The sequence below is a fragment of the Crotalus tigris genome, unplaced genomic scaffold, assembly GCF_016545835.1.
Source record: "Crotalus tigris isolate CLP2741 ecotype Arizona unplaced genomic scaffold, ASM1654583v1 scf7180000018217.1405312, whole genome shotgun sequence".
NCBI lineage: Eukaryota > Metazoa > Chordata > Lepidosauria > Squamata > Viperidae > Crotalus > Crotalus tigris.
In genome coordinates this window covers 1,273,395-1,297,939 of record NW_024096887.1, presented here as the reverse complement: position 1 = coordinate 1,297,939, position 24,545 = coordinate 1,273,395, and the positions used below count along the sequence as shown (strand labels likewise).

The 24,545-nt window shown below is 41.7% G+C and overlaps 1 protein-coding gene across 3 annotated transcripts in view; it reads left to right on the top strand.

Annotated features, from left to right (window-relative positions):
• The window catches only part of FMO4 (flavin containing dimethylaniline monoxygenase 4), an 83,390-nt gene that overhangs the window by 40,712 nt on the left and 18,133 nt on the right, over positions 1-24,545 (top strand). For all 3 annotated transcript variants that reach the window (XM_039349018.1, XM_039349020.1, XM_039349019.1), the window contains exons 5-6: positions 22,687-22,886; positions 23,804-24,156. In XM_039349018.1, coding sequence (XP_039204952.1) covers positions 22,687-22,886; positions 23,804-24,156 — 553 coding nt within the window. The remainder of the gene's footprint in view (positions 1-22,686; positions 22,887-23,803; positions 24,157-24,545) is intronic.

Genomic DNA, 24,545 nt, shown 5'->3' with positions numbered 1-24,545 from the left:
CCATCATTATCACACAATATCAATTTTAAAAGAGCAGAATCAGAAGCAGTGAAGCATGCTTTTGCCATATTTCTAGTGCAAAGACATGGTCTACTTGGTGCTCTTTCACTCTTCCTTTCATGAGGATTCATATGCTAAGTGCATGACAGATAAACATTAAATACAACTTTTATTACTACAGTATTTTCTTCTGAGTCGCTGACCATGACTGGTATAGCTATTTCAACAAAGCTGGTCTTAGCAGCTTACTCAAAGCTTTCATTCTTACCATGTTTTCCCAAAAGTAAGACCTATCCTGAAAATAAGCCTAGCTTGATTTTCAGGGGGAGGCCTAATATAAGTTGTTGCATAGTGGGTTTTTGGAGACATTGACCAGACCGGTTTAATCCAATGTTATTTATTGCAACAGAAAACAGAACTGGCTTAACTGGCCGAATGACAGCTATTTATACTTGCTGCCTCTAATCAAATCAAATGGTGTTTTCCCACTCAAACTTAAACTTAACTTTCCCTCCAAAACGGTTTGAGACAGGTTTAAACCAAAACACATCAACTCTTAATATCAATACATAACACCCCTTCCCCCTGGATAAAATGACTTCTTGTATACTTGATGTACATAGTCTTTGAGGTAGACCAGTGGGTTGCGAGTTCTACCGGAATGCCACAAAGCTATTTGGGGTTCCATCTCGACTTGCCGGTTGTCCATACTGGGTAGACCTGTGCCGCTATAGTCGTTAGAGTCATTGGGAAGCAAAGGTGGTAGACCTGTGCCGCTATGTGCGTCCGAGTCATTAGACAGCAGAGGCGGTGCAAAAACCCTAGGTGCCTCTGTCTCGGTAAGCACAGTCTCAGCAAGTGTGGGTGATACTGGGATAATAGCTTTGCCATGAGTGTCCACAGTCTCTTCTACATTTGCGTCTGAGCTCTGCTTTGTCTGCCGACACCTCAACTGGTCTATGTGGCATCAGATCACAGGACCATCGTCCAGAGCCACCTCATATGATAGTGGCCCTGACACTTTTGTAATTGTAGCAGCCACCCAAGGTGCCCCCTGCCCATAGTTCCTAGCCCAAACATGCTCACCCAACTGTAAATTCCGGGGAGGCTTGGGTTGCGCTGTTTCAGCAGCTATCCTGTCAGGATGGAGGCAGTTTAGCTTCGTCGTGAGCTGCCATTCCCACTTTAGCTCAGCTGGGCTGCGTCCCATTGTGGTGCTTGGAGTCGTGTGCTGGCATAGAAGAAAGTTTGCCAGGTGATGATTCCAGTCTCCCTTAGTCAGTCTTTTAAGGAAGTCTTTCGTGGACCTTACCATCCGTTCGGCCTGGCCATTAGAAGCTGGATGGAATGAAGCCAAAGTAGTGTGTCGAATCATATTAGCATTAAGGAACGACTGGAATTCTGCTGCTGTGAATTGTGCCCCGTTGTCAGACACAGTAACGTCTGGTAGTCCATGTGTGGCAAATAGCCGGCACAGTTCCTGGATGACCCTAGCAGTAGTCATAGATTGGATAGGCACTACCTCTAACCATTTTGAATAACTGTCCACAACAATGAGGAATACCTGCCCCTGAAATGGACCTGCAAAGTCAATGTGCACATGAGACCATGGGGCTTGCATGGTCTCCCAGTGGTGCACAAGTGCCTGGGGTATTTCTGGATGGGTCTCTTGGCAGACCTGACAGCTTCTTACTTGAGCCTCAATGTCCTTGTCCAGGCCAGGCCACCACAAGTAACTTCTTGCAAGTGCTTTCATTCTTACGATACCTGGATGTCCCTCATGCAGGGATTCTAACACTCTGGCTTGCAATTTGGGCAGGACAATTACTCTGCTTTCCCACAGCATGTAATCCTTGTGGGCTGACAGTTTGTTAGAGAATTTTAATTTCTCTGTTGGTGAAAAATAAATCAGAAGCTCTCACAGTTGACTGCATTTAGCTGATTCGAAATAACTTCTTTATATTTATATCAAAATATTTACAATACAATACATTCTTCTTACAGCATCATAGCTCAATTGAAGACTTCTTACAGAGAGATACAGAGACAAACCTGAGACTGGAAATCCAGCTCCTAACTCAATACCCTTTTTGCACAGACTCAGTAGCACTTTCTTCACATTGGCTGACTGAGTTACCACATGCCTCTTCCTGCTCATGAATATTCCTCCCTTCATGACAGGAGGAGACATCAGACCTATTAACTTAATACATTCTCCATAGTGAACAATACCCAATGGTTTAGTCACCATGTCTGCCAAATTATCCTCAGAAGAACAATGATGTAAACTAATCAATTTTCCTTTTACAGCTTCCCTGACATTACAATATTTAATGTCTACACATTTACTTCTGTTCTTCACCCTGTCACCAGTTGCCATTTTTATACAGGCAGCATTGTCTTCAAATACCTTTACAGATTCTTTTACATTAATATTTAAATCTTGCAACAACTGTACATACCATGTTACTTCAGAACACAATTCAGATAAAGCAATAAACTCTGCTTCCGCTGTTGAAATAGCAACAGTTGTTTGTTTTCTGGACTTCCATCCAATCAGAGTCCCTCCAAACAATATTATAATCCCAGAATTTGATTTTCTTGTATTTATGTCATTTGCATAGTCCTATCGACATAACACTTTAATTTCAATTCGTCAGTAATCTATATTTGAAGACCCAAATTTATAGTTCCCTTTAAATATCTGAGAACCCTTTTTACACCCATCCAATGTAACTTTGTAGGTGCAGCAGTAAAACGACTCAAAATGCTTACTGCGCAAGCTATGTCTGGTCTGGACCACTGTGATAGATATAACAAACTCCCTATTGCCGAGTGATATATCTCTTGATCACAGGTTTCACCTTTGTCCGCACTTAAACTATTATAAAAATCCGCACTCACGGGTGTGGGAGCAGTATTGCAATCTTTCATATTATATTTCTCCAATAACTGCTCAATTTTTCTCCTTTGACTGAGAATATAACCACCTTTTTCATTTTTCTGTATCTCTACACCGAGATAATTTTTTATTTCTCCCAAATTCTTTAATTCAAATTTCTTTCCTAATTTATCAGCAAATTCCTTGACTTGTGATGCATCCTTTGCGATGAAGCAAAGATCATCCACAAATGATAACAGTAGACAATTCCCTCCTTGTAACTGTCCAGTATATATGCAATTATCAGCTTTGCAACTTTTAAATCCAAGATCTTTAAAGCAGTATCTAAACAGATATTCCAGTTTCTGGCTGACTGCTTCAGCACATAAATAGCCTTGTTTAATTTATATACCATGTTAGGTTTTGCAATTTCATATCCTGGTGCTTGGATCATATAAATTTCTTCCTCTAACTCAGCATTGAAGAATGCAGTTGTGATATCAAAGTGCCAGATTTTATGCTTATATGCCGCTGCCAACGCCAGTGCTAATCTTATACTCTCACTTTTCACAATTGACGCAAATACTTCATCGTAGTGCATATTCTTTAATTGTGAAAAATCTTGTGCCACTAACCTGGCCTTATACTGTATATCATTATTTGGCAATACCTTTTTCTTATATACCCACTTACAACCCACAGCTTTGGTTCCCTATGGCAAAGTCACTGATTTAAATACTTTATGGTCTCCCATGGATTTCATCTCTTTATCCATGGCCTCCTTCCATCTTTCTTGTTCAGCTTTTGGTAATGCCAATACCTCTTTATAACTTCTTGGGTCATACCACACATTGCAAACCTTTACCTTGCTGGCAGAATACCTGTCAGGCGGAATTCCTTTGTTACATCGCTCTGATCTACGTGGTATTAACTGCTCCTGTGTCTCAAGTCTATCTGGCTTCATGTCTTGTTCAGCTTCTCCTCCCTGAACATTGACATCTTCAATCATTTTTCCATCATTAGATGAGTTATTGTCATTAAATAGATCACCATCATTAAGTGAGACATACCCAGAATTTGCATTAATTCTATCCCAATTTTGTTCTGCCAAATTAGCAGACCTTGAAATTACAATTTTTTACTTCCATCGCTAAAGCGATATCCTTTTGACCCTGGCTCATAGCCCACAAATCTGAGCTTTCTTGCCTTTTGCTGTCCCTTTCTTCTAATTGCTTTCGGAATATGTACCCATGCAGTACTTCCAAAAATTCTCAAATGTGCCAGTGATGGCTTTCTCCCATATAGAATGGCATATGGAGTATTATTAATGGAGGAACTCCACAGCCTGTTAACTATATAATTGACAGTCAATATGGCTTCTCCCCAATATGGCCTGCTCATACCAGAATCCTGTAATAATGAATCTTTCATTGTTTGCAAAACACCATTCCTTCTTTCAGCTACACCGTTCTCTGCTGCTGTGTAAGGATTTGCACGTCTGTGACTTATCCCCAACTGCCCCAACCATTGTTGGAATTTAGTTTACATAAATTCAGTATCTCTGGCAGTTTGCAACTGACACACTTGTTGTCTGTACCTTTTCTCTACGAAGCTTACCTACTCTTTGAATTGTTGTAACACCTCTGTCTTTGCTCTAAGCAAGTAGCAAAAATTATACCTGCTATAATCATCAACAATTACCAGTGCATATTTTGCTCCTCCCAAACTGGCTTGCATAGGTCCCACCAGATCTGCATGGACCAACTCTAGAACTCTTTCTGTTTGTCTTGTGTTACATTTACTAACTAGGAATGCCTTTGACTTCGATGCTTTGCATACTGCATAGTCCAAATATGTTTGCATCCCTTCAAATTTAGCCCTTCTGCAAAATCTTGCATTTGCTGCAAAACCTTAAAGCTTGCATGGCCAAGTCTTCTATGTAGAAGATGAACACATGAATCATGCTCTGCAACATTCTTAAATATATGGGAATATTGAACCTTTTGTCCCTGCAATACATATAGATTATCTTCTTTTATGCCTTCTGCACAAATATTCCCATTCCTTTTGATGAGACACTTCCCATTTACAAAAATGATCTCAAAACCTTGTTTGTCTAAATTAGATACACTTAACAAATTATGTTCCATCTCAGATACACAAAGCAAATTGGTAAACTTTGATTCCAAATATGGAATTTTTACATCGCCTCTTCCAATGACTTTTGCTTTCTGGCCATTTGCCAAAGCCACAGCTTCTTGTGCTACTGGGACAAACCTGCAAAATAATTCAGAGTCATTAACAATTGTTTGACTTGCCCTGCTATCTATTAGCCACTTGTCTTTGTTGTTGCTATAGCAAACTTTTGCAACACCAAAATGTTTTTTGCAAATCAGTCCTTTTTGGTTGCACAAATGTCCTTTGCTGCAAATTGTTCCTTTGCAAACAGTTCCTTTTCAGATGTGTCTTTTCTCCACAAATGTAGCAATTCTTTTCTTGCTTAGCTCTCTGCCTGCAAAATGTTTCTTCTTTGGAGACTTGCAGTCTGGACCTCCTCTTCAGGAATTTCACCTCTTTGTGGTTGCTTCTAAAATGGCGCTTTTCTTGTTCATTAAGCAAACATTCCTTTAAAGCCTCAAAATTTAAGTCTTGCTCTTCTTTACACTCAAATATGGCAGAAACTGTGTCCCATGTTTTATCTAAACTGTTCAACACCAATAAAAGCTTCTGGGACTCAGGGAATTTAATCCCACATTGTTCTAAGTCCAAAAATAAATTTTGCATTTTATTTAAATGCTGTTCCACAGATTCACCTGGTTGCAAACAGGCCCTGTAAAGTTTTCTTGACAATTGCACTATATTGCATGCAGAAACATTCACGTGCACAGCTCTCAACTTAACCAAATCTCCTTTGCAGTCTTTAAATTTACAACATTTAGAAATTGTTCATCATCTAAATTCAAGATGAGATAAGCCATTGCTTGATCATGACTTTTCTGATCAACTGCTCAAACACTTGTGGTGGATTTTCTACCACAGCTCTTTTGCTTTGAGCAAACATTCCATTTTTGCAGCCCACACAATGTAATTCTTCTGGCCCAAACGAGGCACAGAATTTTCCTTAAATTCCATTGCAGCCATTCTGCTAATTCTGCCTTGTTCTTATACTTTCTAAACACAGGCAATTTCTTCCAGTTTTAAATTACAATGCAGTCCTTAGTAAGCTCTGGGCCCATAACCTGTTAGAGAATTTTAATTTCTCTGTTGGTGAAAAATAAATCAGAAGCTTTCACAGTTGACTGCATTTAGCTGATTCAAAATAACTTCTTTATATTTATATCAAAATATTTACAATACCATACATTCTTCTTTACAGCAACATAGCTCAATTGATGACTTCTTACAGAGAGATACAGAGACAAACCTGAGACTGGAAATCCAGCTCCTAACTCAATACCCTTTTTGCACAGACTCAGTAGCACTTTTTTCACATTGGCTGACTGAGTTACCACATGCCTCTTCCTGCTCATGAATATTCCAACATAGTTCATCTTTTCTGCAAGCATAATGTTGAAACTCTGGACCTGGTCTGTTTTTTGGCCACCCCCTCAACACCCAGTTGAAAACGCGGCTGAGTGTTCTGTCAGTGGCAGTTTCAGCAGCCACATCTCCTACATGTAAGGGTGTCTCTGGAAGATCCTGGATTGCCAGGATGTGAGCTGCAGGGGCTGGATCTGGATCTGTTTGTGGCAGGGACAGTCAGCTGAGTGCATCAGCATGGCCCATTTCCTTGCCAGGCTTATGTACTACCCTGTATGAATAGGCAGCCATAAAGATTGACTATTGCCGCATCCTTGGTGACAGGATCTGCGGAGTCTGCTTGTCAGCTGTAAAAAGGCCAAGCAGCGGCTTGTGATCTGTAAAAACTAGAAAGTGTCACCCGTATAAGAAATCATGGAATTTCTCAATTCTTGCGACAATAGCAAGAGCTTCTTTGTCAATTTGAGCATAGTTCCTCTCAGCTGGAGATAATGTCCTAGAGTAGTAAGCAATAGGGGCTTCTCAACTGTCCGGCATTCAATGACTTAACACTGCTCCAATGCCATAAGGCGAGACATCACATGCTAATGTCACTGGCAAATTCTCGTTAAAGTGAGCTAACATGGAGCTTGAAGATAGCAGTGATTTGACTGCTCTGAATGCCTTGTCATGGTTGTTTGTCCACACCCAAGGTGCTTTTTTGTCTAACAGACGGTGGAGTGGCTCTGCCAATGCTGCTTTGTGTGGCAAAAACAAGTAATAAAAATTTAATAGTCCTAAGAATGCCTGTAGCTCCCCCTTAGATTTAGGTCTGGGGGCTTGCTGAATGGCTTTGAGCTTAGCCTTGGATAGATGGAGCCCAGCTGCATCTATCTGGAATCCCAGGAACTCAGTAGAGTCCACGCCAATTTGGCACTTGTCCTTTTTTAACTTAAGTCCCACCTCACGGAACCTTTGAAGCACTGCCCTGAGTCATTCTGCTAGGACTGCAGCTGACTCTCCTGCAATTAGGACATCATCAAAATAGGGGGAGAAGCCAGGTATGTTTTTTAGTGTCCTTTCCATAACGCTTTGAAACAAGCCAGGGGCTACACTTACCCCAAATTATAGGCAGCGTACTCAGAATGCCCCTCTGTGGGTGACGATAGTCTGTGCTTCTGCTGTAGCATCATCAACTGGCAGCTGTTGGTATACTTATGCAAGGTCTAGCTTGGCAAGCATGCTGCTGAAGTGCCTTGTTAATTGTGCACTTGTAGTCTGCACAGATGCGGACGTCCCCATTCAACTTTACTGGGGTCATTATGGGAGTCTCCCACAGGCTACTGTCCATGGGTTGGAGCACTCCCTGTTGCACTAGTTTGTCCAGCTCTGCATCAATTTTTGGTTTTAAAGCGAAAGGCACTCTGTGCAGTTTAATTCTAATTGGGGTGACTGTCAGGTCAAGATTTAGGGAAATTAGTGCCCCTTTGTATTGTCCTAGGTCAGAACTGAACACATCAGCATACTCTTGGCATACTGCTGCCAGGTCATCTGCTTGTGTGCGATAGATGCCCTTTACACAGATGCCCAGGGCTTCGAACCAGTCCAATCCGATGAGACTGCTGCACTGACCATCAACGACTACCACACTGAGGGGACTCTCAAAGTCTTTGAATTTGACCATTACAGTGGCTTCACCCCTAACAGCCATGCGGCAATTTTGAAAATCAGTCAGGATGAGGCTTGATAGTTTGATTTGAACTCGCCTCTTGCCATGTCTACAAATATACTCAAAGGTCCTGTATGAAATGATGGATAGAGCTGACCCGGTGTCTAGCTCCATTGAACATGGGACCCCTTGAAGCTTAACTTGAAGTCTCAACTTCTCTTTGAGGTGGCATTGGGTTCCCGTCCGCTGAATAGTCCTCCTCCCTGAACAGTATCCAAACCTGTTCTGTCCCGGGGCCCATCTACCTTTCTGCAGTACATCTGCATGGTTAGCTTCTTTCTGGTGATACTGTACAGATCCTGGCAATGTGGCCTTGCTTTCCACAAGCTCGGCACATGGCTGTGTGAAACCTGCACTCAGTTCTTTTATGTAGTCCTCCACAGCTAGTGCAGTTTAGAGGAAGGATTGTGTGTTCTACTGTGCAATGCCATCTGATAGGCTCTTTCTGCAGCCGGTCGATCTCATCAACTTCTTCTGAGTCACTCAGTCTCTCAGTGGTCTCCTGATGTATTGCTGCAGGGCTGAAATGTGTTTTCTGAGGCCAGAGAGCTTTCACTGCTCCGCTGGCAGCCTCATCTGCCATGACTTCCTTCAGAGCACCTTGGAAGGTCAGATTCTCTTTTGCAAATAGGCGCTGTTGCAACTTTCTGTTCAACAGTCCACACATGAGTCTGTCTCTTAGTCTCTTAGTTCCAAGTCAGGGAACTCACAGTTGCATGAAGCCTAACGAAGTGCTGCCATGAACTCATTTACTGATTCTCCTGACTTTTGCTCCCGTTGTTCGAATGTGTGATGCCAAGCGATGACGTACAGCTTTGCCTCGAAGTGCTCCTTGAGCCTCCTCTTTAAGTTGGCATAAGTTACTGATTCAATGCTGGCTGTTACTACCAGATTCTCGGCTATGTCGAGCATAGCCTGTCCACATGTGCAGAATAGAGTAGCTGCTTTCAAACCATCTTTTCTAACCTGGCGTGCAAGTAGTTGTCCACCCTGGAAATGTAAGAACTTCACTGTTCTGGATGGGAGACATCAAATTCGTTCAGCCTGCCCAGCTTGGCCATGGTAGAATTTTAGTGAAGTCTTGGATGCTGACTCTCTTGCTGCAATAGGAAATGAACTTCCTAGATCCTGGGAATGGATCCCTCAGGACACTGTGCCTCCAGATTGGCTTACTGGCAGGCAGGGTGGGGATGTGGTCCCACCAGGGCTCTGGTGCCTGGGCTAATACCCTGTGACTTCAACTCTAATAGGCATCATTCTGTTTTGTCAGCAAGATCCACCCTCATCGCCACTGTTGCATAGTGGGGTTTTGGAGGCATTGACCAGACTGGTTTAATGCAATGTTATTTATTGCAAGAGAAAACAGAACTGGCTTAACCGGCTAAATGACGGCTATTTATACTTGCTGCCTCTAGGCGGTGACCAATCAAATCAAATGGTGTTTTCCCACTCAAACTTAAACTTAACTTTCCTTCTAAAACGGTTGGAGACACATTTAAACCAAAACACATCAACTCTTAATATCAATACATAACATAAGCCCTACCCCAAAAATAAGCCCTGGTTTTGGGGTGAAGTACAAACCTAAAAATCAAGCTAGGGCAAGGGTGGGGGAGTGGAGCTGCCCCACGCATCCGCTTACCGTTGCAGCCAGGCCTCCTATGAATCAACACCTGCCTTGCCAGCCCACTTCTTCTGCAGCCAAAGGACATGCCTCTGCAGCTGAGAATGGAGCACCGGCCTTCAGAGGCCTTCCGGAAAGGCCTCTGACTGCAAAATGCAGGCCAGAGCTCCATTCTCACCTGTAGAATGAAGCTTCTCCTTCAGCCGGAGAAGTGGGCCAGCTGGGTGGGGTCAGGGCCTACTTCAAGACCTCATCCTAAGGAAGCAGAACTTGTAGAAGCAGTTTCTTCCAAAAGGAACTTTTATTAGGAAAAGCTGATAGTAGGCATACTAGACAGGATCTGAGGGTTTTCTGCTCAGATCAATAGGTTAAAAGTGTCCCAAGCAAACCCCACCCCAGTGTTCATCTGGTCAGTTCACATGGGCTAATCCCCAGTTGTTAGGTCCATTGTGGGAAAGAGCAGATAATGCAAGGGTTGCAGTGATGTTTTGTCAGCTCTTCATGCCTTTCCTTCCGAACACAGAGATAAACCAGTTGCCAGAGGCACCTTCCTTTCTTCTCCCCTCTCTTTCTAGCTGACATCAAGGGGAGAGATAGTTCACAGAGGAAGTATGCAGAAACAGCAAAGTGTCACAGTGTAGCAATAGAGGAAATCAGAGCAATAACCTGCAGTGCTTTTCCCCCCCTCCAAGAGCATGAGTTATAGATAGAAAAGAGCCCCCTTTAGAATATGGGTTCTGACATCCTGCCTCCCTTAAAAAGAGAGATCCACCTGTGGAGACATAGAGATAAAGATATGCATAGGTTAATCAGGCTTGTTTGGGTATTCGGTGTGGAATTTTTTAAACAGTTTAGGGGCTTTAATATGACGTTTATGGACCCACTCATTTTTGGAGGATGCGAGGTGTTTCCATGCATTGGGTACTACTGTGGTATTTCCTGGAGTCCAAGATTTCTTTAACTTCGAAATGTTGCTCCCCTTCTACCATAATGGGAAGAGGAGGCAGAGCAATAGCTGGTCTTAGTGATGACTGTTGCTCACGCTTTAAAAGGCTGCAGTGGAAGATTGGGTGGATTTGTCTAAGGGATTTTGGAAGTTCCAATTCCACTGTTACTGGGTTTATAATTCTAACAATGGGGAATGGTCCTACATACTTGGGTCTGAGATTGTTAGATGGTTGTAGGGATTTTAGGTACTTAGTGGATAGTTAAACCATTTTCCCTATGGTAAAAGGTTTTGACTCAATTCTCTTTTTGTCTGCTTGAGTCTTACATGCTTGTCTAGCCTCATCTAATGCTTTCCTAACCACCGGCCAGGTGTTCTTTAGTTGTGCAATCCACTCCTTTAATGAAGGGATGGCAGGTTCTGCAGGGGAAAGCTCTGGAATTGGGTTAAATTTTTGACCTGTGGGTACTTGGAACGGAGTGTAGCCCATCCTGGCATGAACAGCATTGTTGTAAGTGACTTCAGCAAATGGAAGTAGGTCGGTCCAGTTGATCTGCTGGTAATTGATAAAGCATCTAAGATATTGTTCTACTACTGAGTCTGACCGTTCAGTCCCATCATTCGTTTGCAGATGATGACTAGATGACAGTCCTTGGATGGTCCCTAACAGAGTCAAAAACTCCTTCCAAAACTCCGATGTGAATTGTACTCCTCTATCTGATATGATGTGCTATGGGGCTCCATGAAAGCAATAGATGTGTTGAACAGTTTCACTAGTGTTTTTGCTGTAGGGATTTTTGAGCAGGGGATAAAATGCACTTGTTTGGAAAACAGGTCCGTTACAACCCAGATGACTGTGTTTCCTTTGCTTTCTGGTAGTTCCACTATAAAATCCATAGAGATCTCCTTCCAAAGTGCAGAGGGGGTTGCTACCATCTGCAGCAGACCAGGTGATTTCCCTTGTAATCTTTTCGCTGATGTGCAAATTGGGCAGCTGGCTATGTAGCTTTCAATGTCCTTTTTTATTGATGGCCACCAAAATTGCCTTTTAACTAGGTGTAATGTTTTCACAAACCCAAAGCAGCCTGCTGATTTTGAGTCGTGGCAAATTTGCATGAATGCCAAGCTCTGACTTTTGAGTATGTATAGTTTCTCTCCTACCCAGGGTAGACTTTTTCAGTCTTTCGAATATGGCTTGGCATTCTACTGTCCATTTCAACGGCTGGCTTGGCTTGGGTTTTCCCTCCCTTCTGGTTTTTAGTAAGTTTGTGATTGGTAAGGCTATTTGGGCCAAACAGGGAATAAATTGCCAATAGAAGTTAGCGAATCCCAGGAAGCTCTGCAATTGCTTTCTCGTGTGGGGTGGCGCCCATTCTAGTACTGCCCGGACTTTCTCGGGGTCCGTTTCTATGCCCTCTCGGGATATGCGGTATCCCAGATAGTCTATTTTATCCTTATGGAATTTGCACTTATAAAGTTTGGCATAGAGGTGGGCTGCCCGTAGTTTGTTTAGGACTGCTCTGACCAGTTTGACATGTTTGTCCATGGTCTCTGTGAATATGAGGATGTCACCAGGTAAACAAGCACACCCTTGTATAAGTGCTCGCTTAGTACATCATTTATCAGCTGCATGAAGGTGGCAGGGGCCCCCTGTAGCCCAAAAGGTAAAACTCGGAATTGGCAGCACCCTAAGGGACAATTAAAAGCGGTTTTCCACTTGTCCCCTTACTTAATTTTAATTTGATAGTATGCTTCCCTTAGGTCTAGCTTGGTGAATATCTTCCCCTTTGATAGGTGAGACAGCATGTCTTTTATGAGGGGGAGAGGGTATAGATTGCTTTTACTTATGGCGTTCAAAGCCCTATAGTGCATGCAGAGGCGAAAAGTTTCATCTTTCTTTTCTCGGAATAACACAGGGGTGGCCATTTTTGGCTTTGCTGGTTGGAGGAACCCCCTTTTTAAATTTTTATCTATGAATTTCTGCATTTCTTCCAATTCCTGTGGGCTCAGAGTATAATCCAGGTTTTGGGATTTTCACCCCTGGTCTGATTTCTATTACACAGTCCATGGGCCGATGCGGCAGCAATTCATCAGACCTTTCTTTGCTGAACACTTCAGTTAGGTCTCTATACTCCTCTGGTATTTCTGGTATTTCCTTTTCTTCCCCTAGTGTGGCTTTTTTGGTCGGCTTTCCCTTGATTGTGGCTGGGCGGTTGCCTTGATTGATTCCCCTATTGGGAACCTAAGTTCTGCCATTCTCCAGTCTACCCATGGGTTCCATTTGGCTAGCCACACCATGCCTAGGATTATGGGACATTCCATGCCAGGGGTTACCACGAACATTATAGTCTTTATGTGGTCCCCCAGGGTGAGTTGAAGGGATAGCATTGCTAGGATGGCGGGCATCCCCCCCTGCTATGGATCCATCTAATTGACCAAACAAAATTGGTTTCTTCAGCCTCCTCACCAGTATTCCTAAATTCCCCACTAATGTTGGGCTGGTAAGACAGCAGGTGCACCCAGAGACAATTAATGCGCTAACTTCTACAGCTTCGGGCATGGTTGGGGCTAGCAAAGTTACTGTCCTGGTGAGAGGCACAATGGGTCCACTTACCAGGGTTTTGTCCTCGGAGTTATTGTCGGATGAGCTGGACCCTCCTGCTGTGTAGGCCAGAGTTCCTTTCCTCACTGAGCTGAGGCGGGAACTCAATGGTCTCCGTGCCCTTCATGGCTATCTCCTTCGGCTTCACTGGAGTTTTCCGGTCTTCCCAGCCGGGGTCCGGTCTGGGGTTCCAGCCAGATTGCAGGAGCGGCATTCAGCAGCGTGGTGCTCTTCCTTGCCTAGATCGTGAGCCCGCAGGAATTGAAAGAAATGCAGAAATTCCATGTCCCATAAGTTTTGGCTGTTCGTATCTTCTTTCTTATTTGTTTGGAGGCACATACGCATTTGCTCCTCCATCTTGAATTTAAATTCCTTCTGATTCAAAATTGCTCTTTTTAGGGTCCATCTCCTTCTTTTCTTCTGTCCTTTCCATCTAATTATAACTACACTATGGTCTGCCCATAGATTTGTGTCTATTGTGACATCCTCTATTTCCAGGTTTAGTTCTTTTGATATCCAAGCCATATCAATTCTAGACCACGATAGATAGCGACCAGAGTAGTATGTAAATTGCTTTGATTTCAGGTTTCTCTCCCTCCAACTATCCAAAATATTAAATTCCTCCACCATTTTGAAGAAGGTACTGGGTAATATTCTTTTTATATATATATATAAATTTTTACAATTTTACAATAAAAAACCCCTTCCCCAATCCCTCCCAACCCTCCCCAAAACCCACCCCCCTTCTTCCCAGAGCTGAATACAGGGTTAACTAGAACTTAAAAGGAAAAACTTTTAAACTCAAATAAACCTCAAACAAGTATAATTACATTCAATAAACGAATTATTAAGTACTTTAACTCCATTATGTATGAAAAACAGAAAGAGTAAAAAAAGAAAGAATAAAAAAAACCTTCTTCCAATACTATCCTATTAACAACCATACCACTATAATTAAATTTAACATTAAAATAATTTCTTTGTCATTACAATCCTACCAATTTACCATTATAATTTATTTTATCTATAATTCACAACTTCTGTTTCTTTCACAATTAATAAACCAATCATCTCCCTAACTTAATAACATTACAAAATATCATATTTCATATAAAGTAAATTAATTGGAATCTAGTCCACCATTAAAATATTATAAACTTTAAGTATAAATTTAAGTATAAATTATTCAGAAAGCTAAACAATATTTTCTAATTACCATTGAAATTCCCTTATACTTATTTAAAACAAAATATTCCTTTAAATACTCCTTAAGTTTCTAAGCATACACTTCTTATCTAAAGTTTTCATTCAGTCTCCATAATCTTCTCTCCTCTTTTCCAATAACCAGTTCCATCCGCAATGAGCTATAATCTGTCAATAACCTTGGAACAATCTTTACATTCTTTACCCATCTCTCTTATCCAATAACCTCGAGAAAGCTGCTTGAAGATCTGCCATTGAAGATTGCACCAAAGAACTCTTAGGTCTTGCTTCTCCCACAGACTCAGAAACAAATTCTTGTAATACTTCTTTAACCTCCTTTTTCTGTTGTTCCTTTTCCTTGCATTTGTATGCTGCCCGAGTCATTCTCTGCTCCTTCATCTCGACTTGTTGAGACCCCTCAGTCTGTAGTTTTCCAACTTTCATCAATACAGCTTCTTCAGACTGCTGTTCTACCTTCTTCTCTTCCGGAACTTTAAACATTATAGGTGGTGATGAGCGTGCTCCCAGGACCGAAGTATAAAACTCCTTTGCTTTAAAAACAATATTAAGTCTATGACGTATCGCCGCATAGCTCACCAATCGGAATATCCCATCTAAACGGCATCTGCCTCTTTTTAAGTTCATCTGCTAAAAAAGCAAACTCCTTTCTTCTTCTTAAAATTTTAGATGGGATCTCCTTTAAAATTATAACATCTTGTGCAGCAATCTGAAACCTCTTATTGTAAAAAGCTTGTATAATTTTATTGCGCAGGGATCTTTTCCCAAAGTAAATTACCACATCCCTTGGCAAATTTCTTTGCTTTGCAACCCAAGAGTTGACTCTAAATATTTTTTCAATTTCTCTGAATATTTCCTCTTTTTCTCTATGCAAAATCACAGCAAAGTCATTTGCAACCATCTCTCTCAGATCTCCTTGCAAATTTTCTCTCAAGCCTCTGATTCTTAAAGCGAATTCCATCTCTCTATATTGAAACATAAGAATCTCATCTTGTGAATTTTCCATCTTTTTTTCCATGCCTTCAAATTTTTCCTCCAACACCTCCACTTTATCTGCAACTTCTTCAACACGAAAATCCAACTTTTCAACAACAGAAGCAAGTCCTTTTAAAGCCAAAACTATATCTTGCCTCAAGATCCTGTTATTCTCCACTAAGATCTCTTTCACTTCTCCCCTAATTTGAGATATAACATTTCCCATTACATCTTGCAAATCTTTTACCCTTAATGACTGTGCAAGAGGAGAAGGTAATAATGTTGATTTAGGTTGTTGCGCTGGTAATATCGCCGAAGAAGAAGCCACTTTAGGAACTGTGGAAATTACTTGGCGCTTTGAAGCCATCTTAAAAGAAAAAAATTTGTTTCTTCTTTCCTCCTTCTTAAAAAATACAAAAAAAAGAAAAAAAGAATTAAACAAAAGAGAGGGAGATTAACTCCAAAAACCCAAATCCTCCTTCAAAAAAATCATTGTAATATGAAAAGAAAAAAAAATGGAAAAAGAAAAGAAAAAAGAAATAATTAAATAAACAAAATCTGTTCCGTCTCCTTAAAAAGAAAAAACTTCAAATCGCCATTTTACTTTCCCTCTCAACAAAGGAAAAAAGAGAAAATGAAAGTAACTCTTTAAACTTAAAATCCAAACTTAAAATCAAGAAATAAAATCCTCTAATCAGCTCTGTCTGCTTTTTAAATAACTCACCAGTTCTCTTTAAGCGTGGAGGTGGGAGCGGCGTCTTGCTTTGTCCCAAACAACAAGGGACAAAGGCACCTGAGAAGCGGATTCACCCTGAACTCTGTGGGAGCACTCCTTTCACCCCAAAAGAAAACTCCTTTGGGGATTTCAGAGGCTCTACCACTATTCAGAGTGAAACTCCCCTCCCTCCCTTGGCCCGGGAAGGAGGTTTTAAACCACGGAACAGCTGATGCCTGCTGTTCTCAGCGGTTTTAATGCTGTCTCAGGAGGATGGCTACAAAGTAGCCACCATCGCCAGCGCTACACCACCGGAAGTCCCTGGGTAATATTCTTGTAATTCCTTTCCTTCTTGTGCCACTTTTATAATCTAACTCTCTATCTCAGTGATGGTGAACCTTTTAGAGCCCGAGTGCCCAAACTGCAACCCAAAACCCACTTATTTATCTCTGGGTGCCCGGTGGGTGTGGACCACTGGGTGGTCATGGCTGTGGTCATGGCAGACTGGGTGGGTGTGGCCAAGGTGGGCATGGCCACCTCGATGTTGCTCATGGGGAGGGACACCTATGAGGGCCGGACAGAGTTAGGGGAGATCCAGTGGGTCTCTGGCAGGTGGGGTGGTGGGCAGGAGGCTTGTCCTGCAGGGTGAGGTGAGACAGGGTGGAGGTGCCATTGCTGTGGGGCGAGGCGAGGCAGGGGCCAGGGCGGGTGCTGCCTGACACCACTGGCCCCTGCACATAGAGGCCAGTGAGCGCATGGGGGCCGACAGTGTCCGTCAGCAGCCACAGCCTGCTGGCCCCTCAACCGGCGCATTCTCTGCAGCCCACCGCCAGCAGTTCAGAGAAGCTGCCTCTGAGCTGGATGGCCAGCCAACAGCTGAGGAGGCGATGCAGTGGGTCGTGCCCAGGAAAAGGAGAGCATGCGAGGCCAGGAGGGATGAGATGGGGGGAGGGAAACCAGCCATGCTGGGATGCATCTGGCCACATGGGAGCTCAGTGAGTTAGTGGGCAGCTGGTTGAAGAGGGAAGGTTGCCATCTCCAGGGCATAGTGCGCGTGCCCACAGAGAGGGCTCTGAGTGCCGCCTCTGGCACACGTGCCATAAGTTCGCCACCACTGTTCTATCCACTATTGCATTAAAATCACCCATTAAGCAAATATTCTCATTTTCAATTTCTCCAATAGCCTTATGCAATTTTTTATAGAATTGTTTTTGTCTTTCATTTGGGGCATAAATTCCAACGAGGGTTACCTTTTTTGTTTCAGAAGAACCTTGATTATTAATATTCTACCCTCTTCGTCCTGATAAATTTGTCTTGCCAAGATTCCTTCCCTAATATACACCACTATTCCTCCTTTTTTCTGTTGTGATGATGACATGAACATAGTTCCTAGTTTGGGATAATTCAATAAGTTTTGATGTTGCCTATTTATATGTGTTTCTTGTAAAATTATTATATCCAGGTGCATTTTGTTAAGCTTATTGAAAATTTTGTTCCTCTTTACAGGGGAGTTTAAGCTATTAACATTTAAAGATAAAATTGCTATTTCTTCCATATCACTGCTTGTATTTCGATCTAGTCGTCCTTGTTGGTTTGCTCTCTTTAGATTCTTTAAGTCTACCCACATCGCCATTTCCATTTTCTGCTTTTTTCCCTCTCCTGGTTTCCTTTTCTATACTATTCCCTTGTTTCTATCACCTGTTCTCCTATAGCACCTTCTCTTCTCGGTTCTTTTATTTCTAACTCTTCTTCACTACAAAAATATTGCCTAAAGAATTCTTCTGCCTTATCTATTGTAACTAACCTGTATCTTTTTTCTTGCCATGTCACCATAATGCCTTCTGGCGTCAGCCACCTGAAGTTAATATTTTGTCTCGTTAGTTTAGATGTTATGTGTTGATACGGCCTTTTTAAATCTCTTACCCTTCTAAGAGTTTGTTTAAGAACAACTAGTTGTTTTCCTCTAAATTCTAACGGATCATCTCTAGTTCTGTATAAAATTTCATCTCTAACTGATTTTTTGACAAATCTAATATGAACTTCTTTAGGCAGATTGTGTCTTCTAGCGTAATTAGTATGGATCCTATATATTTCATCCATCTCATTCACCATTTTTTCCCTCCTACTTCCTAGGGTTTCCGCTAGCAAATTTGCCATCATTTCTGGGAGGTCTTCCCCTTTCTCTTCTCTCACATTTTGGAAATGTAGATAGTGGTCTGCTTTCTCTGTTTCAAGTGAAATGACTGTTTGTTCTAATTCTTTATTAACTTGTAAAAGTTTTTCATTCGTTTCATCTACCCTTTTCTCCTCCTTATTCATTCTTTCTTCCATCTCTAGTAATTTCTGTTCATTTTTTAAGATCGTTGTTGAAAGCATTCAAATTTCGCATCCATTGCCCCAATCTTTTCTTTGAGTTCTTCAGTGTCACACCTTATTTCTCCTATTTCTTTTTTCAAGTCTTCATGGTTTCTTAACATTACTTCCTGCATAGATTGTAACATCAATTGCAATTCCTTAAATGAGCTCGCTTTTTTCTCGCTGCATCATCTCTTCTATTGATCTTTGCCCCGCAGGGCTCAGTTCAAGTGATGTCATTTGAGTAATTTGCTTCTTTCCTATCCCAACTCTTGTTAAGTTGGGAATACTTGTCATTTTTTGGAATATTGTGAACCAGCCCTCCCACTTATATACAATCCTTGTTTTTCTTTCCAGCACACCTGAGAGGATAATTTGCCTAATTCATGCCTCCTCTGTCCGAAATTGCCTTTATAGTAAAGTAATATTTTATATTTTATATCTTAAATGGTGCTAAAATGTTATAAGATGTATAACAATCACACTATTAATTCACAGTAATTAATTATCTTATAAATAGTAATTAATATTATGAGTTCATTGGCAGTACAATATACAATTTAACAATTATATTTATAGATGTATTCAACAGGGTATACGAATATAAAAGGTCTCTCCTTAATTTTAGTCACCAATTTTCTTTCTCTCTGGCACAGTTTTTCTTTTATTTTATCTCTATGTCTATTTTCTTCTTGGCCAGTAGATGTCTCCCTTCTCCCTTTCAATGCTGTGCAGCCTTCAACACTAGTTCAAAATGTCAGCTTTCTCTACTTCATTGGCACTTTTTATCACTCAGTTTTTGTTCTGAATTCTTACTTGCTTCTCACGAAAAAGAAGAAGGGTTACTCTTAGATTTTATCCTTTTCAGCCCACGAAGTCTAGCTAGTTAAGGTAAAAGCCTCATTTGCCCCAACTTTTCTATCGCCGCTAATCCATGGGGGGAAAAGTTCCAACCTTTTCTTTCTGGGGTTCCTTTTCTCTTCTCCCTCTTTGGAAATCCTCCAGGGCAGTTCTCCCTTCCCAGATCACTCACACGGGGTCATTGGATATACACACCACCAGACCATCACACCGTCACTTCGCTAGTTCTCCGTTGCTTTCTGCACAGCTGGCTGCTGTCATTTCTTCACGGCCACCATGCTGGGCTGTCTCCTTCCCCAGTCCGGCTTCTCCAAGGCTTCCCTGCTTCTATCGGACCCGACCGCTGTCTAGGACTGCTCCACAGGATTCCTCTTCCTTCCAATCCCCCTCCGAGGGATCTAGGATTTCAAAAAGCCTGCCAGGCAATGGGAAATGGCTGTAAAAGAGGCACTCTTATCGAGAGCGCCATCTCGGTACAGCCATTCTACTTGGCAGCTGCGCAGACTCACTTGAAACACCCAGTGGTTCTTTCGGGGTTGATGACTGCTTTGCTGGCTCGCAGGTTGGCTTCGGCAGCAATTCCCCCCACGGTCCCTTTCCTTTGCGTTGCTTCTTAGCTAAGTTGATCTTGGCTTCCTCAGCTAAGACGTCCCAATCTTGCAGTGGATGAGGGTCCCCATGAGGGAGGTAGGCATCATAGAGGTCGTAGTTTAAGCCATCTTTGAAGTGGCTAAGTAAGATGTTCTCTGGCCAGTTCAGTTTTCTGGCCAGGGTTTGAAACTCTTGGGTGTATTCTGGCACTGGCCGTCTATCTTGCTTCACTGTCTTTATCCACTCTTGGGCTTTCCGGTCGGCCAATGGGTCTTCAAATCTGCGCCTGAGGGAGAACATGAATTGGTTGAAGTTCAGTAGCTCCAGGCCATCAGAATCTTGGAGATCTATAACTCAATCTGCTGCGATGCCGTCTAGGGCGGCTTGCACGATGCGAATTCTGGCACGATTGGTGGGGATGTCCTGGATGTACTCCTCCATGTAGTTTAGCACCTGGGTTAGGAAGAATCCCAGGCACCGCGGCTCCCCATGGAACTTCACATCCAGTGGAGGAAACTTCTGGATGGAGCATTGCCTTTTTTTCTCCTTGTGTTGTCTTCCCTCTCTGCCTGCTGCTTCCACGCAACAAGGAGTGGCTGCAGCAGCGGTGACTATGGCGGGTTCTACAGTTCCTTTGGATGGATCTGGAACCTTGGGTTCAGACTCCCCTCTCTTGCTGCACCCCAGACAGATGGTGCCTTGGTAGGGTTCGGCTTTCTCCCCTTCATAGAGGGCTATCTTCATCATGCCGATTGCCTGTTCCAGCAGCCGGCCGGAATGCCCCAGGTGGTCCTCCTCATCCTCGCTGAGATGGAGAGATCTTTCCATCTCCTCCTTCCAGCCCGGCTGATGATTGCCTCGTCTGAGTGTCACCTTTCTAGCTTTCTTCTCCCAGTCATCCTTCTTTCCGATACCAATCGACCACCTAGGCTTGTGGCATCATTCTGTCACCACCTCTTCTTCTGAGGAGCTTGAGGATCTGGAGCTGGACTGTTCGCAAAGGTCTACTTGGCGGGAGGATTCCCCCCCCCCCCGTAGCCGGTTCCTCTCTCTTTATTCCATTATCTGACATGATTTGCTAAGTCCCTGGTAAGGCTTTCCTTCCAGGCTGACTATTACTGCAGATCCTGTCTAATGTCAGGACCTACTTCAAAACCTCATCCTAAGGAAACAGAACTCGTGGAAGCAATTTCTTCCAAAAGGAACTTTTATTAGGAGAAGCTGATAGTAGGCAGGATCTGAGGGTTTCCTGCTCAGATCAATAGGTTAAAAGTGTCCCAAGCAAACCCCACCCCAACGTTCATCTGGTCAGTTCACATGGGCCAATAAAGCAAGGTTTGCAGTGATGTTTTGTCAGCTCTTCTTGCCTTCCCTTCCAAACACGGAGATAAACCAGTTGCCAGAGGCTCCTTCCTTTCTTCTCCCCCCTCTTTCTAGCTGACATCAAGGGGAGAGATAGTTCACAGAGGAAGTATGCAGAAACAGCAAAGTGTCACAGTGTAGTGATAGAGGAAATCAAAGCAATAACCCGCAGTGTTTTTCCCCCCTCCCCTCCAGGAGCATGGCAGAACCCAGAAGTATAGAAAGACTAGAGTATGAGTTAAAGATAGAAAAGCGCCCCCATTAGAATATGTGTTCTGACAGCAGAGCTGTCAGTGCCACTGCTTCAAGGTGAGTGGAAAAGACACCCCCCCCCCCCCAAAAAATAAGACCTGGTGCCTCTTTTGGAGACAAAAAAAAAAAAAGACCAGGACTTATTTTTGGAGAAACACGGTATCTATTTTTATGGTGTTACTTTAGTTGTTTTTTATTTCCTCCAAGTATAGGTCTAAAGATTTTGTTCAGAAAATTATTTCTGGGCTACAGAATCCTAACAAAAGACCAGATGGTTGATAGATATCACCAAAATGTTTCTGTTTTAAGCCATCATAATGGTGCAATCAAATACTCCTTGAGTACAGGTAGTCCTTAACTTACAGCCATTCATTTAGTGACTGTTCAAAGTTACAAAAGTGATTTATGACCATTTTTCACACTTACGACCGTTGCAGCATCCCCATGGTCATGTGATCAAAATTTGGATGCTTAGCAACTGGTTCATATTTATGACGGTTGCAATGTCTGACAAGCAAAATCAATGGAGAAGCCAGATTCACTTAACAACAGTGTTGATTCATTTAACAACTGTGGCAAGAAAAAAATTATAAAATGGGGCAAAACTCACTTAAGAACTGTCTTGCTTAATAACAGATATTTTGGGCTCAATTGTGGTTGTAAGTCGAGAACTACCTGTATTTCAGAATTATTGCCCCTCCTGTATTGCTTTCTAATTCTTTCTTGAAAATATTGCCAAAAGTTTTTAGCTTGCCATATTCTGTAGCCTCTTATAGGTTATGCATTATTAGGTCATATTATTCTCACATTCTTAGTTGTAAGCCTGATACAGTATTGCTCTTCCATATTATGTACCTCCATAGAATATTGTTTTAATGTTTTTGTTTTGGATGTATTAGTAATGCTGTCTATCTTACCAAAGGATTTAACCTCCTTTTTGCCTTTTACTGATAGATTAGATCACTGCCCACTCATCAGTAGCTGAGAGTCCCTAAGAATGCTCTTTTCATTTATTTATTTATTTTTATTTTATTTTATTTTATTGCCTCTTAGGTCTTTCTCAGCACCAGAAATGGAACCTGGGTATTAAGTCGCATGTCAAAAACTGGGTGGCCTAATGATATGGTCTTCCAAACTCGATTTCTAAATTTCATTCAAAGATTTCTTCCTGTCAGCATTAGGGACAAGTTATTGGCAAAGAAATTCAATCAATGGTTTAACCATAAAAATTATGGATTGATCCCCATTAAAAGGTAATCTCTTTTACTATGCATTATATTGTATTTGCCAAAATGCTAAGCTTACAAAAGATGAAGTCTGCTAGTAAGTAAAAACTAATTTGCTATTTGCAAGACAGAGGTTTGTTAACAAATAATTTTCTTTTCCCAGTGCATTTTTAACAAATTTCCCTTCCTCAATGGAAATATATACTGTAAAATCGCTAGCTAGACTATTTGCTGATTCTTAAGCCTTTTTCCAAAGTGTTTTGTGAACTATGTTCCTGGAGAATTCTCAAATCCATATTGGATAATATGTTGCTTATGATACACACAATTATTTTGAAGAACAGAACGTTGAATTGTTACAAAAGGCAGGGTATCATTTGCACTCTGATGATTAAAAGAAATGAATTTAGAAATTTTAGAACTGACCTCACAAAGAAGAGATTATACCTATAGGCGTCTGTACCAAACCTATCACCCAAGCTGATTCAGGTTGATCTGTTAACAACTAGATTGCCCATCTGCTGATTAGCCAGTCAATCAACCACTTAACTAGGGTCACTTCTCATATCTAATTTGGAGGATAATCTATGCCTAGCTATCCTGAAACATCTGAGGTAAAAATAGGAGGAGGAAGAAATGGAATTTCTATGGCAGTTGATGACAGGCCAGCCTAGGATCAATATTTTGCTGTCTTCTATCTACTATCTAATTCTACCAATTGAAGAACTAGCCAACATTCAGAAGTATTTAATATCCAGACAAGCAGTTAAGGGAGGTGGTGGAAGTAAAAAGGTGTGCTGACATTTTTTTTGTCTGTGCCATGTGAATCAATATGAATAGGCAAGTCTTTCAGAAGCAAAATAGGATAGTACTGAAAATGGGATTAGGCTAATGGGGATAATTGAACTAACAGTGCTTCTTTTTACTTTTGTTCTTTTTAACAGTTCATTGACATCCGTCATTATAAATGATGAACTGCCCAGCTGCATCCTCTGTGGTTCAGTGATTATAAAGCCAAACGTAAAGAGGTTTACTGAGACTTCCGCCATATTTGAAGATGGAACTGTAGAAGAAAATATAGATGTGGTCATTTTTACTACAGGCTATGTTGCTTCATTTCTCTTCCTGGAAGAATCTGTTCGCAATGTTTGCAAAAGCAGTACATCCTTATATAAACAAGTATTCCCTCCTCACTTGCAGAAGCCCACACTTGCCTTCATAGGTTTTATATCAGTAACAGGATCTATTCTACCAGCAGTAGAACTTCAGGCTCGCTGGGTTACAAGAGTGTTTAATGGTAAGGCTAATCTATAAACAGTATATTTTAACTTTAAGTTGCTTTCCAATTTAATATTAATATTAAATTTAATACTAAAACATTTTCAGGTTTTTCTGTACCCGTGAGCTTTAAATTTTATGAAGCCAAAAATCATAGAAATCTCATTACAATGCTACATTGTAATTAAATGGCATGTTAGCTTCTAGAATGCCAGCTAAGCATCTGGCCTCTTTATTATAAGATCCATAAAAATACAATTAGGGAGATCTTGCAAATTTTGGGGACTCATATCTTTCACAACTCCAGCCCTCATTTTCTGCTAATATTTAGATATTGTATTATATTGTATTATATTATATGATATGGTGATTGCTCAGTACCACAGGGTGGAAGACTGGATATCATAA